The sequence below is a fragment of the Maylandia zebra genome, linkage group LG14, assembly GCF_041146795.1.
Source record: "Maylandia zebra isolate NMK-2024a linkage group LG14, Mzebra_GT3a, whole genome shotgun sequence".
Taxonomy (NCBI): domain Eukaryota; kingdom Metazoa; phylum Chordata; class Actinopteri; order Cichliformes; family Cichlidae; genus Maylandia; species Maylandia zebra.
The window spans coordinates 2032294-2047685 of NC_135180.1; the positions used below are offsets into that span (position 1 = coordinate 2032294).

The following is a 15392-nucleotide window of genomic DNA, read 5'->3' on the forward strand; positions in this document are numbered from 1 at the left end:
TTCTGCTGAGGTCTGAGAGCCAAAGAGCACTGACCATAGCCCAGAATCAATTTGATTAGCCTGCCCATCATTAAGAAGGACAAGGTCCAGCCACAGAAGAAAAGCCCAACACAGCAGACGAGGAAATCTACAAGCATTATTATCTCGTCTCTCTACCAAATCATCTCATTATTTTTACAGTGGCAAAACTGAGAATATATCGATCCCAATATCCATTTCTCACCAGGGATCAGAGCAACTGCAAAGCCACTTAAAAGCTATTGATTGTGGCTTCAAGAGCCAGGCCTGATGAGCGTCATTTACAGCAAGCTTAAATAGCCTGAAGCACAGACAAAGCTGAGGTCCAAGTCAACAGGTCAGATTTTAAAACATGACCCAGGAGGATGCTGGGGTTCAGCTTTTTAGCCAGCTCAGGAAGCACAGACAGTGGCTGAGGTGGACGGTTCTGACACTATGCTGTGCAAAGTAGCTTTACATTATGGCTTTATACCATGTGTCCAGCAGGGACGAAGCTAAAGCACCGACAATAGAGATGTGAACAGCAGCAGTCTGCATCATCAGCTGTTACGTGTCGTTTTCAATACTGCCCCAACTGACAGTACAAGCTAAAACAGCAAACTCAAACGCAGCGGCATCACTGAGAGTTACAAACTGTCTAAAATCTTTCATCTTTAATAAAATGATGAGTGTGACTGCTTCACCAGGCGCAACAACCAGGTTTAACAAAAACAGGACTAGTATAACGGCGTTAGCTCACTAGCTTCCATCTAAAGACGATACACCGTGTTCTGGCTGAGGGAAACTAAAACACAGCTCTGCTATCACCTCAGAAAAGAAGAAATGAAGTACTGGGCCTGCTGGGGGTTGGGCTAGAGCACATCCAGGCTACACTAGAGAGATTTTATCTTTCGAGGGGGGAGGGAGGCCCCGGTCTCTGCTGAGGCTACTGCCCCTGTGACCTGGGCCCAGATAAGCAGAAGAAAACAGATGGATGAAAGATGGACGGATGACTTATTCATTAAGCCATTCAATAACTCTGTCATTCATTCTCAAGTCTTTAGTTTGGTTCTCAATACATATAAAGTGATGGAAACTAAAATGAATAAAACGCTGCACGAGAAGTTCCTGATATTTCCAAGGTTGAATAAAAACAAAGGCTTGGGGGAGATAAACATCAACCACAGAGTCACTCCTGCTTACAAGAAATACCTATAATCCACAGGGGTCCTCACTCACAGTAACAGCAACAAAGCACGAGTGAGATAAGGCTGATCCTAACAGGTCAGGCTTCCTTAATCCTTTGCATCGTCCTCCGTGTCTGCACAATGCAAACATTCAGCTCAGCCACTCCTTCCAAACCATTTCTCTGCTTTGTGCAGTTCGATCCGAGCTGCATGCTCTGTGGTGAAATGGGGGTGAGGAGAAGAAACTGAGGGTAAATATTTGGATGGGGTTGGGTGAAGATTGAAGACAGAGCATTTCCACATGTAGCTTCATCATCCAGTGAGTTAGCTGAGGGCTGGTTGCCAGATGTCTTATGCAATGCAACACAAAATTTGGGTGGGAGGCGATTACTAATAGACTAAGGGGGTGGATGTCTTCAGGACAAAGTGAACTTTGGTCTCTGTGAATAGTTGAATTTGTATCAATTTTAAAAGAGAAAGGCTATAACAATAATGATAAAAGCCAGAAGAACAAATAACTGAATGGATAAAAACAAACAGGGTTGCACTGATGCAGAGGAGGAGAAACAACCTCACTTTTCTCATCCACCAACATTAATGGGTGAAGCAACAAGATAAATCCTGGAAAGGAAGATCCTGAGATAGACCGAAGATTTTTCAGATAATAGTCAAATTGGCACAGATTCCAAAGTTTTTCCAGATTACTTGCTTTCACAATTACTTGCTTATGGCTCGGGATGGGAATCGAAACCTGGTTCTTGTTGAGAACGATTCCCCTATTCCCTCCTCGAATGACTTCACCACGTTGTGTAGCGTCATTTAGCAGGAAACATGGCGCCTAAGTGGCATGAAAGGGAGGAAACACTACGAATATGCAAAAGGTAACTAATCAACTAACAGTGCATATTCTGTTAGTGCGATTTGCCTCATTACAAAACCTGCTACTGCTTTGCGCTGCATTTAGTGACCATGATGAGACAGAGTCTGGCTCAGATGCTGGCAGTTGTCGCTGCAGTCTACCGGTAGCGTCTCCTTTCAGGCAGGATAGACGAATGTGCTAGGCCGGATCTCTTAAGATCTCACTGTTGGGTTTGTAAGGCCATGTTACTCCTAAATTTCTATCTTGTTCAAAGAGAAGATATAAAACACAGTTCTAAGCTAATCGACCTTAGTGTTCTCCTTTTTAAAAAGAGTCGATAAAGAATCGATAAAGAATCGAATCGTTAAACAGAATCGAAAATGGAATCGGAATCGTGAAAATCTTATCAATACCCATCCCTACTTTAAAGGTTCCCTGTCATAACATCTGTGTGATGGGTAAACTGTTTTCAGTGAGCGCTGATAATGAGCTGCAGCTGGTGTCTGCTGGGCTTCACCTCCAGCAAACCGGACCTCATGAGTGGGAGAGAGCATGTGTGTACTGTTGACGATGCCTAAACTCAAGGATTCGAAATAAAGAGTTTACTAAACCAAAGTCCATCATCATTGTGGCTATATCTATATGCACACGTCAACAAGAGCCATTGTTCAGCTCTGCAGTTCCAGCACGCTCTTTGTGGCATGCTCATCTGCTGCAGGTTTGGGTTAGTGTGGTAATGCATGGAGGCTATGGTCTCCAGCTGCTCTCCAAAATAGTCAGGTTGGGATCAGACTCCCTGCAGGACATCCATCTGCAGAAGCTACTGATTGCTATCAATCTGGCAGCTGAGAGGAAAAATGAGAACAGAACTTGAAAATGCTCTGCCAGATGATGGAGGGAGAGGGCCCACTAGCTAGCAACTTCAATGTTTTCAGAAATATGTTGCCAAGTATACTTTGGGAACAGCTGGCATACCTGGGTAGCCTTCCCAAATAAGATTCTTGTAAGAAACCCTACAATATCATATATTTATAATGCAGGGGTGGGCAACTCCAGGCCTCGAGGGCCGGTGTCCTGCAGGTTTTAGATGTGTTCTTGATCCAACACAGTTGATTCAAATTGCTAAATGTTCTCCTCAACATGTCCTGAAGTTCTCCAGAGGCCTGGTAATGACCGAATCATGTGATTCAGGTGTGTTGACCCAGGGTGAGATCTAAAACCTCCAGGACACCGGCCCTCGAGGCCTCGAGTTGCCTACCCCTGATGTATTGTAAAATCTGTAGGCAAACAGACTGCAGAGCACTGTGACAGTCTGTTCGTTTGTCTAAAGCTGGTCCTCCTTTGTATACAAGAACTGTGGGCCAAGAGGGAGGGAACACAGAGGACAAATAAACAACATAACCTCTGCAGCTGGCTCGGTCCAGAGGGATCGCGCTGATCATGTGTAGATTTACACAACATATCTGACAACGAGGCACGCAAGTTTACTGTGAGCAATGTTAACTATTTCAGAGGAACCGCCACACTGACATGATTATTTACTGCATCCAAATTATGCAAACAGGACCACCATGTATGGCACAGTGACAACATGGAGGGAACAGCATGGAGAGCTGAGCATGCAGGCCTTGACAGCAAACTGGCAACACACAGGAGTGCAGTGCAGCACAGCAGCAAACGTTGCGATTTTAGGAGCTGTTCACTACAATGGAGCGTCACAAAAAACACTGCAGCTGCATGCAAACATGGAAACATCAGCATCGGCGAGCCACATCCGTGATGTGTGCTGCAGTTAATATTCATTGATATGCTGAATATGACGATCCAGTTATATACTCTGTTGCACCAAGTCGGTGACTGGATAGAATATTTCCACTTTAAACTTCATGAAGCGGGCTTTGCAAATCTTTCTCTAAAGTTTCCATCTCTCTGTGGTCAGACAGACTATTCCCAAGAAACACGCCAAAGCCCTCTCTCCGCTCACATCTTATACTCCAAAATGTTTCCATTCAGGTCATTACACTCCTGACGAGTAAAAATAGCATCAAGATGAATTCATTCTTCGCCTTCTCTCCCTCAAGTCCTGTTCTAACAAATGGAAAAGCAATCCAAACATTAAACACAAACCCGACACACAACTTTTTCAAAACCACCACTTTGAGTGCATCTCAGTTATCAGCCTACCTGCTAAGGTCTCACTGAGAGGTCAGATTCTCACTCTCTGCTTTGATGTGACCAGGGAAACACTTTGGAAATGGTACTGATGCTAGGCTCGAACTTAGCCACAGGTTATCTTGAGAGATGATCTCCCAATTTATGACACATTAAACCTACTACTTAAGAGGCTTCCCAAGTCATCACACACACTTGTATAAAGTTTATACTCTTATGAGATGCACAGCAGCTTAACTTTATGGTAAACTCTATAGTTTAAATGCCAGGTGTAAGACTTTGGGAAATACCTTGATGTTTGTTTGAAGAGATGGACAAGTATGTGGCACGGATGCCGACAGCCTCCACAGATGGACAGACAAAAAACACCCAGTGAAGAAAAAGCTCTGTGCTTTCAGCTTGGAAGCAACAAGTCAGACAAAAATGTTTGGACAGCAGTCTGATAGGGTGAGAGGTCAAGCCTGGAAAAACACACTAATCGTCCATGTGAGGCAGTCTTCATCGTGTTCCAGCACTAAACTACTAATCCAACTGTGAACAAGAGTTCAAGGAGCACGGCTCGTCTACCTTGTCTTCTTACCAGTAATTACAATACTCTACTAACACCAGTCTACCAGCAGCAGACAGCTTGGACCATCAATCAATCACAGAATGGAATTTCACACTAATGGAAACCACAGCCTCTCTAAACTCTGAGTACCGGACGCCACAGGCACCAAGTGCAAGTCTTCCCAGTGGTCCTAATGCCTTACAATAACTCAAATTAGTTCCATGACGACTTGATGCTAGCATCTCTTATTAGCAAAAAGAAAATCTGACACACTGAGAAAACAGGTATCCAAGTAACAGGGAGACCTTGAAATAAAAATTAATTCCTGTCGCCAGACATGCAGTTTAAAACTCAAAGAGTGGGGCTGATAGCACGTCAGCTGATAGCACGTCAGCTGATAGCACGTCAGCTGATAGCACTGCCTGAGAAAAGGGGTTCAATAAAACATATCCTGCTCCAAAAATAACTACTGAGGGTTACACGTCTGGCAAGGATACGACTATGACAGCAAGTGCTTAAGCAGCAGCACGTTTATCTGATGTCAGCCATGAACTGTTGGTTTGGTGGTTCTGTTCCTGTCCCTCCTCTTACCCACAGGTCAGGCTGTTTACAGGCAGTGAAAGCAGACATGTACAGACATAAAAAAGGGTGTCTCTGGACACAAGCTTAAAGTGGTACTGGAACAGTACACAGCAGCAGTAGTTCATGCAGTAAAGTAGAAGCAGCTTTAATGGTAATAAAAAATAGTTACATAATACACATAAAGTACTCCAAAGTGCAATGTCTGTTTCTACTGCATTAGAGTGACATGTGAAAGCAGAATATTCAAAATTGATATGGATCAAAAACATCGCCCGACTTTGAATCCCAAGCAAGTGTCAAGCTTAACCATACAACTATATCCTATACCCTTTTAATACTTCAACTACACATCTCGTTGTAGATACATATATAGATAGATAGATAGTAGGGGTGCAACGATACTTTGGTGTCACGGTTCGATTCGATACTTTGGTGTCACGGTTCGATATTAAAAAAATGTTCATGCCTTTTTAATTTGTCATTTATTAAAATTATAAATATATATTTTAACTCAAAAGTACAGTTTTTAAATTGAATGTTGCTGAAACAACAAAGTAATAAAAAAAAAAAATCTATCTGATCGAGAAATCACTCATCTTTGGAAAAGAGAGTTTATCCGTGGGTGGGGCTGGACGGCGTCAACGCATTAACGAGCTAACTGTGCTAACACACTAGCTCCCACCCATGTAATTGAGCATTGCGTGGCACATCCAACATACTGTTTTACTTTAGTCCATGACTCGCTTACCTTCAGGGTCATACGTCACATGAAAACCAAAATAGTTCCAAACGCCAGATCTGAATGAGGGTGGGGGAGGTTCAATTTGCAATGTTGCAACGAGCCTAAGTTCTGTCTTGCTAGCTTGCCCTGCGCTCTTCCTTCTGACTATGCTGTCTGTGTTGAGCGCTCAGTGGATCTGCGCTCGACTACTCCGCCTAGGCTGCACTGTCGAGCGCAGATCCACTGAGCGCTCAACACAGACAGCATCGTCAGAAGGAAAGTTGATAAAATAAATTAAAAATTTTGTATTGTTCGATACATATGCGTACCGAACCGAAAGCACTGTATCGAACGGTTCAATATCGATACGAGTATCGTTGCACCCCTAATAGATAGATAGATGCAATTTTTGGATTTTACTTTCATATGTAAATTATTCATTTGAAACTGACCAAAGAAATGAGTTTTGCATGCTGCAAACTGTCCTCGGTAAAGGCAGATTGCCATTTCTTGTCTAGACCAGGGGCGGGGAAGTCCAGGCCTTAAGGGCCGGTGTCCTGCAGGGTTTAGATCTCACCCTGGGTCAGCACACCTGAATCCAATGATTAATTTATCACCAGGCCTCTGGAGAACCTTAACACATTTAAATCAGCTGTGTTGGATCAAGGACACATCTAAAACCTGCAGGACACCGGCCCTCGAGGCCTGGAGTTCCCCCACCCCAGGTGTAGACCATACACTCAAGCTAAGGTAACTCTGATGACATCATTATGTCTTTATTGCAGTTCATTTTTAAAACTTGACTAAGATCACAGAATCAGTGAAAATATAAAATATTTGCTATTCCATAATCTCTTGTGAGCACAGTACAGAGTGCTGTAGTAACATACACTTCATCTTGTATCTTCGTATTGTCTTTGGACACGATACTGGGTTTGTGTCCACATTTACATTGTTAATACTGAGGCTCATCGTGTTTGATCACACTTTCTAGACACTGTTCCTACCATGAAAATCATTTAGTGGACAGCAAAGGCAGGGTTTTAGAGTTTAAAGAAGGAAAAAGACAAACTCAAAATAAGTCAGGTGAAGCATTTGTCGGGGAATGTAATCATTTTTAGGGAATTTAGTTTCTAAACATCAGAACAATGACACAGATGTGACTGGATGCTAAATATGATTCTACAGGGTGGGCCATTTATATGGATACACCGTGATAAAATGGGAATGGTTGCTGATACTAAAGTCCTGTTTGTGGCACATTAGTATATGTGAGGGGGCAAACTCCTCAAGATGGGTGGTGACCATGGTGGCCATTTAGAAGTTACGTTGAAACCAAGCACACCATTGTTTTTCTTGTGACATTACCAATAAGTGTGATGTGTCACATGGCCCTCTTCCTATTGACAAAACAAAAGTTGCCGACTTCTAAATGGCCACCATGGTCACCACCCATCTTGAGGAGTTTGCCCCCTCACATATACTAATGTGCCACAAACAGGACTTTAGTATCACCAACCATTCCCATTTTATCACGGTGTATCCATATAAATGGCCCACCCTGTATAACCAGAAGCTAGTTGGACCTTTTTAGGTCAGCTTATCTTAGCATAAAGATTTGATAGCACTACTGTTGCTCAAAGGCAATTGTTATTCATCCAGTCACTGAAGCTCAACAGTAAACACATCATTTCTCATCCATCTTCTTATCCAGTGTGTGAATGTGAGAGTGAATGAATAGTGGAGTTGTAAAGCACTTTGGGTGCCTAGAAAAGCGCTATATAAATCCAATCATTATTACTATTATTAGTATTATTATTATTATTATTATCCACTAAAAGTACTCTGACATTTCTCTACAAAACTTAGAAATAACATTTTAAGATGCTAATGGAAGTCCAACTGAATATAAATCATGAACACGTCTGCTTAGTACTCACCCTTCTAGTGTTGTCCAGCACTTTGGGGTCAGGTTGGCCATAGTTTGGGGGATTGGCATGTGGGTCATAGCCTAGCCTGGACAGCATAGGGGCGATGACGGCCATGTCCCTCACCACATCAGCTGGGATCTTTCCCACCCACTTGGACAAGGCCTCCACATTAACTGGCTTGATGACCTGGTCTGTGGACCTCTCCACCCTAACAGGACACAAAGAAGTGTTATTTCAAGTACGCACGTTGTTGGAACCTCGTTTTGCAACAAAGTGACTGTTAGCACACATTTAACCACGCTGACCACAGGTCACAGCATTATTTACACAGGTTGCCATCATGGCTCGTCCTGTTTCACAACAGACCAGTCCATCACTCGCTTCTGTTCAGTGGAAGCATCTAATTGGCTGTAACCGGATTATAAAACGCTATTAAAGCTGAACTGCTGGCCTCTGTCACCAGCAGGTCCCCGTTAAACACAATGAATGAATAACTTTTTACACCATTACTTCATCGCTCAGCCGACATCCATCTCATTTGATCTACATCACTGATGTGCCTGTTTTCAGCAGTGGAAACGACACATGGATCAACCCTAATGGCTTAATGTCTGCTCCACACCAACATCTCCGTTTCACTTTGTTTAGAAAACTTCTGTAGCAGACAGAAAACCTCAAGAGTAAAAAAGCAGCAATAAACACATAATATAACTTATTTCTATGGAATCACAAAAAAAAGGCTGTGACCTTTTTTAGAGCCTCAATACTTTGACTTTATGCTGAATTATCTGCAGAATTTAAGTGCTTCGTAGCGGCAAAGCTCTTCTAAGTAACATGAACCCATACAGGCAGATTTTTCTGATTTTAGGTTTTGTTGATGCTGAACATTAAACTGCTGTTTAGGTTGAAGATGAATTGCTCCACTCAGCCTTTTCTTCCATCCACCATTATCTTGGTAAATTATTCATCGTCTGAAATTAAATATTCAACCAGTGAGGGGATTGGACTTGATGGACTGCAGCTTTTATTTTCTGCAAGGAGCAAAGTGTACTAGAACTGATGAGCAGTGAGATGAACACTGAGCTCTATGGAGATGTAGATAACTGCTCTCTTAAATCACAAACACAACAAATCAAAGGGCATCCCGATACATGAATAAAATTAGTATAGAGTACTGTACCATTAGCCAGAGACCTGAATCAGTTTGACAGGCATCAGCTGAAAACACATTTAGATATTAGAGTTGTTCAAATTAATAAATCTCAGTGCTATCAGATTGTAAAAAAGCAGTATTCTGACTTTTTTCCTTCTGTATAAGGACAGATAGGATATTTCAAAGTAGTTACTGAAAAAAACTTTCATTAAAATATACAGGTTGCATGTATAACATACAGTTAGCTTTTATTTCTTTAATGGATGAATAGTCTTTAAGTGATGAAGAATGGGACCACACATTAACAGATGACACGTACAGTCCCGATCAGAGGTTTATACAAACTCAGGAGCATGAAAGTCATGGTAATATGAGCCGCTTTTAATCGTTTCTATGAAATGCTCTTTTTCCAGGGTGGAAGAACTGGGTGAACGAGTTCGAATTTATTTTGGTTTACAGTACACATACAGACCGTCTAAGATAGCCTGAATCTATCTGTCACAACTCTTTGGGGCAAAGGGAGGAAGCTGCTGTCTGTCCAATCAACCCTACAAATACATCAATATACACACACAGACACGACTTAAATACTTTACTTGGTGCTGAGTTCAACAATGCCTTAAATTCACATTTCGACACTTTTAAAATGTCACTACTTTGGGTCGTCTTTCAGATCTTGGCAAACTGTCACCCTTAGATAAGAGGCAATAGATCAGGATGAACAACCCACGAACCCTCAAGACTCAAGCCTGCCATGAACTGAAAATTACTGGAAACGCTACTGTCACTCGCCAGCCACAGCTTTGCATTGCCATGGTGTGGATGTTACCCGAGAAAGAAGGCCCTGCTCCAAAGGTCAACTAACATTTTCAGCTGGACAGGCCAAATACATAGTCTCATCTGGCTATAAAACTTTTCTATACAAAGGTTGATCTGTCACAGTTACAAGAGATCATTGGGGGAGTCAAGGTGAGGATTTCAAATCTAAGGACTGTCAAGCATGGTGGTGGTAGCATCATGCTGTGGAGCCGTTTTGCTAACCGTGGTACTGGTACATTACACAAAAGGATGGAGTAATGAAGGAGAGGGGCTAGCTCCAAATTCTATAACAGCTAGATGGTTGAAACTTCTTGGATATTTATGGAGTTAAAGAAAGAAGTTAGTCCGTGGAGTCGCGGATAAAGCAAAGAGAGAGGTACATCCGCATCTAAAGGACTCTTTGGATGATCCCAATGTTCACATTTTGGACAGAGAAGACAGATGGTTGAGAGGTGAAACATCTTCAAGAAACTTAAAGAAATCTAGACTCTTTTCTTTCCAAGCTCCTTAGTTTATGAGGGGCTTATGAAGGCAGCAAATGAGAAAGGAGGACAGAGAGGTTCATGACTCATGAAGTGCAAAAGATCGGTAAGGAGGAAGTGAGGGTAGCTACAAAGAAGATGAAGCACACTGGGTCTAGATGAGGTATTGAGATTTTTAGGAGAGGGGTCAGTCGACTTTTTAACCAGACTGATTAAAATGATTGTGGAGTGAGTGGATGCCTGAGGGATGAAGAAGTGTACTGGTGCCAGATGTCAAGAACAAGGCTGATGGTCAGATCTGCTGAGGTATAAAGCTAAAGGGCATAACTATAACTGATTGCGTAACAGATTAGTTGATCAGCTAAACTCATACCGTTTAGGTTTCTGTCTCTATGAATTTGCTTACTATTTCTCCCCGTTGCCTGTAGAATCTTGGAACTCAGCAGATGTAACTAATTTTAAAAAGAACAAAAAAAGAAAGAAGGAGATTTTACACAAGTTTACGTGAAACTAAACTTGTCCATTGTGTTTACATTGTAAAGATATCATCTTTGTAGAGCTCAGGCTGGGTTTTCACCGATAAAACTGCCAAAAGTGTATTCAGTAGAACTTTTCAGCCAACCGACCTAAAGAAAACAAAATGCATTTTTAAAAAGGCCTAAAACTGTGAAACCAGTGAAAGCAGCCTCCTTATTGATTAGTTGAACATGTTTTGTAACAGGGTCAGCAATCCATTTATTCTAAAAGGAACACACCGACATCAGTCTCTCCTGCCTCAGCTAGATTACACTCAGATGACCAAATATAAAACAGAACTTCAGCTTTGACCACACTTCATCACTTTTTCATGCAACAAAAATTTAAAAATGGCTTCTTTTATGAGATTATTGTAACTGGTTTGATGCCCAGTCAAGCACAGCGATACCTAAAGAGCAGGCAGAAGGAGAACGCTCACACCACAATGTCTATTTACCATCCAGGGTCCAGCCCCTCAATCCTTATGTTTCCTGTCAGACTCTATACTTCAATACAGCAATTCACTTTCCTCTAATCCATTTACTTTGCAATTGAATCTTTACACTGTACAGGCATAGCCTCCTGCATGATTAATAGATTGAGCTGGTTTTGTCATCTCAGGAGGACGGTGGAGATGGTTTCTACGGTACGGGCTAGGATCCAAACATCCACTCTGCAACAAATGGGTAGGGAATCACTTTAGGTAACTCCATCAAGACCCAAGGGGCGGCTAAGTGTTGATGTGGAACATAAACTGATAAAGAGGGAAGGCTGCTGAGCTTCACCATCAGGTTAGATGGAGCTAACCTTATTGACAAGAGACCCAAAGGTCTCTATAGTACACATACCAATACAAGCGCCAAGTATATACAGGAGTACATCTGTGTCTCACGGTTCTGAAGTCATGCTGAAGTTCTGCAAACCTCAAACTTACATAGACCAGCCATACATTAATACTCAAGCATTATGAAAACACATATGGTGCAGTTTGCCATATAAATCCCATAAACTGAAGGAAAGTATATGGTAAAAGAAAACAGCATGGTCGTATGGTCACTTCACTATATGGCTATAAAGTGTATATATATGCGTATAAAAATCCCCCCCCCCCCAAAATCCTTCTGAGAAAGCAGTCCATTGGCTTTTACTTCTGAAGGTTAAGGTGCTGTTAGCTAGCCCAACTTCTTCTTTTCTGTGTTTCCCTGCTGTAAGGATGACCATGATGCACTCTGACTTTAGTTCTTGCTCTAAGCCAGCGGTCCCCAACCTTTCTTGCGCCACGGACCGGTACCGGTCCGAGGCCCGGGGATTGGGGACCGCTGCTCTAAGCTGAAAGCTAAACATTGTAATGAAGATATTTTTTAATCCCCATTACATAACCCCAGTGAAAACTATTACTAGCAACAGACAATAATGTAATTTAATGCAGCGAGGTTTTTTCATGTCCAGTATTTTATGCAGTTAATAACTAAGCTTTCACTTAGATGCTTGTTTTATTTTGGAAAATGTTCCTTATCACAATTTACAATTAATTAGCACGTTTTATGCAACTTGAGAATTTACTTTCCCCCAAAAGGAGCACATAAGTAGGACACTGGCACAATAAATGAGGCAGACAGTTCAGTTTTAAATATCCCGTCTGTATAACTGAAGATTGACAACAATTCAATCATTTGCACTCTTACTAATGAACAAATGATGCATGCGCATTTCTCTTCTCAGCTTTAAATGAGATGTGACAAAACCCTTTTCTGGCCATCACATGACCACTCCCCTTCATCCTGTAATGCTCTTAATGGCCTTCAGCTTGTCAATTATTCAGTGCTGGGCCCTCTTTACCCAAGGTGGTGTTCTGTATCACCAAAAGCCAATAAGAGAATCGGATAGAGACATCTCGATCACAAATAGGTTGGAGAGTTGGGGAGGATGGATCAGACAGTTCAGTGCTCTGGGATAAGTAATGGAGCGGGTCTCTTAGCTAGGCAGGGCCTCCACTAAATTAACGCTAGGTAATTGATGTTAATGCTAAGGCAAGGTCCCAGTCTGGGGCCTGGCTGCCCACTGATTGAGATTTTTGTGTAGATAGAGACCAAATGCTGTAGGGTGGTGGAGGATGGGATTGTTGGTGGTTGGAGTGGGAAAGAGCCTTTAGCTGCCAGGTGTCATGGGGGTTGACTTTAATGCACTCTGGGCAAAGTACTTGATAGGAGGGCCAAAATGTTTGTGATGGTAAAAGGCAGTTGTGCTGCCCCGAAGGCTACTTGTGGCTGGCCGCATCTTCCATCAAATCGTATCAGAACCCATTTATGGGAGCGGTACGACTGTGGATCAAAGCCTCTTACAGCAGACATGTACACTGTGTACTCAACAAAAACTACTCATGGATGCACGTTAGGGTTGGGCAGTTTACATCACAGTGGAATCACCTCATCACACCGCTGAGTGTTCTGTTTCATTGGGTTTTTTTCTCCTGTTTGTTGCTTTTTTTTGGGGGGGGGGGGGGGGGGGGTGCTCATGGTTACCTAGTTAAACACGACCCGAGGTTGTTTTTGGCTAGTCCTGTGTGGTGGTTTGATTTTAACACATGGCAGGATTGACATTACTTGATTTATAGTCCCCACAAATGTGTCCTTTTGTGTACACTTCGTCACACGGGGGGGGGCTCTTCACCCACACAAGACACGCTGCCGCAGGAAGTGGATGATGTATGCTACTGCCCGATGTTAAATGGTTGACAAGTGGTCAGAAATAGAGCAGGGAGCGATAGAGTTTACAAGGAACAGGAGAACCGCAAAAAAAAAAAACTTCAAAGATCAGAAAATAAAGCATGAGAGCAAAGACCGTTTCACTTCAACTCTTTGTATGCAAGAACTTTGCTCTCCTCTGCAGCTGGCTCACACAAACAGATTTTATACACTGCCTCCATCTGACAACAGAGCTCACCGCAGGCAGACTGGCAGGCCCTGAACATGCTAGCTCTGCCCATCATAAAACCAGCTTCACTCTTTCAATTCAATTTTATTTATACAGCGCCCACAGAAAAACCCAACAATCAACAAAACCCTATGACCCCCTATGAGCAGCACTTTGGCGACAGTGGGAAGGAAAAACTCCCTTTGAACAGGAAGAAACCTCCGGCAGAACCAGGCTCAGGGAGGGGCGGGGCCATCTGGGGTGAGAGAAGGAAGATGGGATCAAGGACATGCTGTGGAAGAGAGCCAGAGCTTAATAACAAGTATGATTCAGTGCAGAGAGGTCTGTTAACACATAGTGAGTGAAGAAGAAACACCCAGAGCATCATGGGAATCCCCGGCAGCCTACTGCAGCATAACTAAGGGAGGATTCAGGGTCACCTGGTCCAGCCCTAACTATATGCTTTAGCAAAAAGGAAAGTTTGAAGCCTAACTGTTATGGATAGGCGTAGCTTTGGGTCACGTGGTGTCAGTAATAGTGATTGCTATATCACCTGTTCACGGCCCGAGGGAAATTTTGTGAATGAGTGGGTGATGGGGGAAGTCGACTTTTGCTGACCGCTCAAGCTTGGAATGTTTTGATCACTGTTTTTCTACGGATTTTAAGGATTTGATAACAAATAAAGGAGTTTTAACTTGGAACTTTGACTAACGTTTTAAACAGCGGGCGCGTCAACATTATTCCCCCATTCAGCTGCTCGGCGACTCAAAGGCTTGAAAGTCGCCAACACTAACCTTGAAAGTAGAGATAGTGTCTGTCTCCTGAATCCAAACTGGAAGCTGGTTCCACAGAAGAGGGGCCTGAAAACTGAAGGCTCTGCCTCCCATTCTACTTTTAAATACTCTAGGAACTACATACCTACAGCATGCTTTATTCGCTCTAATAGAATATTATGGTCACCAGTAAAGAACGCTGCACGGAGGTCTAGCAGGAAAAGCTAGACCTCAGTGCCAAGTGTGAGACAGTGCTTGGAAGCATTCATCTAACTCGGTTGTACTCTAAAAAGCACTGAGTTCATTAGCCAACCCTGCTGATCATCACACTTCATAATCAGTTCACCCCTTGATTACCAAATTAGCAAGTTTGTCACTATATTTAGTGGCTCATCATAACCTATTTGGTAACACTTTCTCTGAAAAGTAGCTGACAAAAAGTTAAAATGTAGCAGTCTTGCTCTCTCCGTCTGTTCTGTTCAATGACGGGAAGAACGAATCAGCAGCAACTGTAAATGAGGCATTTTCACATTTGCTTTGATTTCTTTCACTGACATGATTTTCTGCACCGTGATCATTACTCACTGGACAGACAGCATTGTAACTGAAATCTCGTGTTTGGATGATAGATAAAAACAAATTTAGCAGGTAACAGACACCAACAGAAACAGTATAATTTGATTAAATCTATCATCTTGTAAAGTGATGTAAACTCTGTAGATTCCCGCTACGTCTTG

General features: G+C 42.5%; 1 protein-coding gene across 4 annotated transcripts in view; it reads right to left on the reverse strand.

The window, feature by feature from the left end:
• tpst1 (tyrosylprotein sulfotransferase 1) overlaps window positions 1-15392 on the reverse strand; it is a 75685-nt gene that overhangs the window by 8091 nt on the left and 52202 nt on the right. For all 4 annotated transcript variants that reach the window (XM_076892103.1, XM_076892102.1, XM_004537964.3 and 1 more), the window contains exon 3: window positions 8009-8207. In XM_076892103.1, the coding sequence (XP_076748218.1) occupies window positions 8009-8207 (199 nt within the window). The remainder of the gene's footprint in view (window positions 1-8008; window positions 8208-15392) is intronic.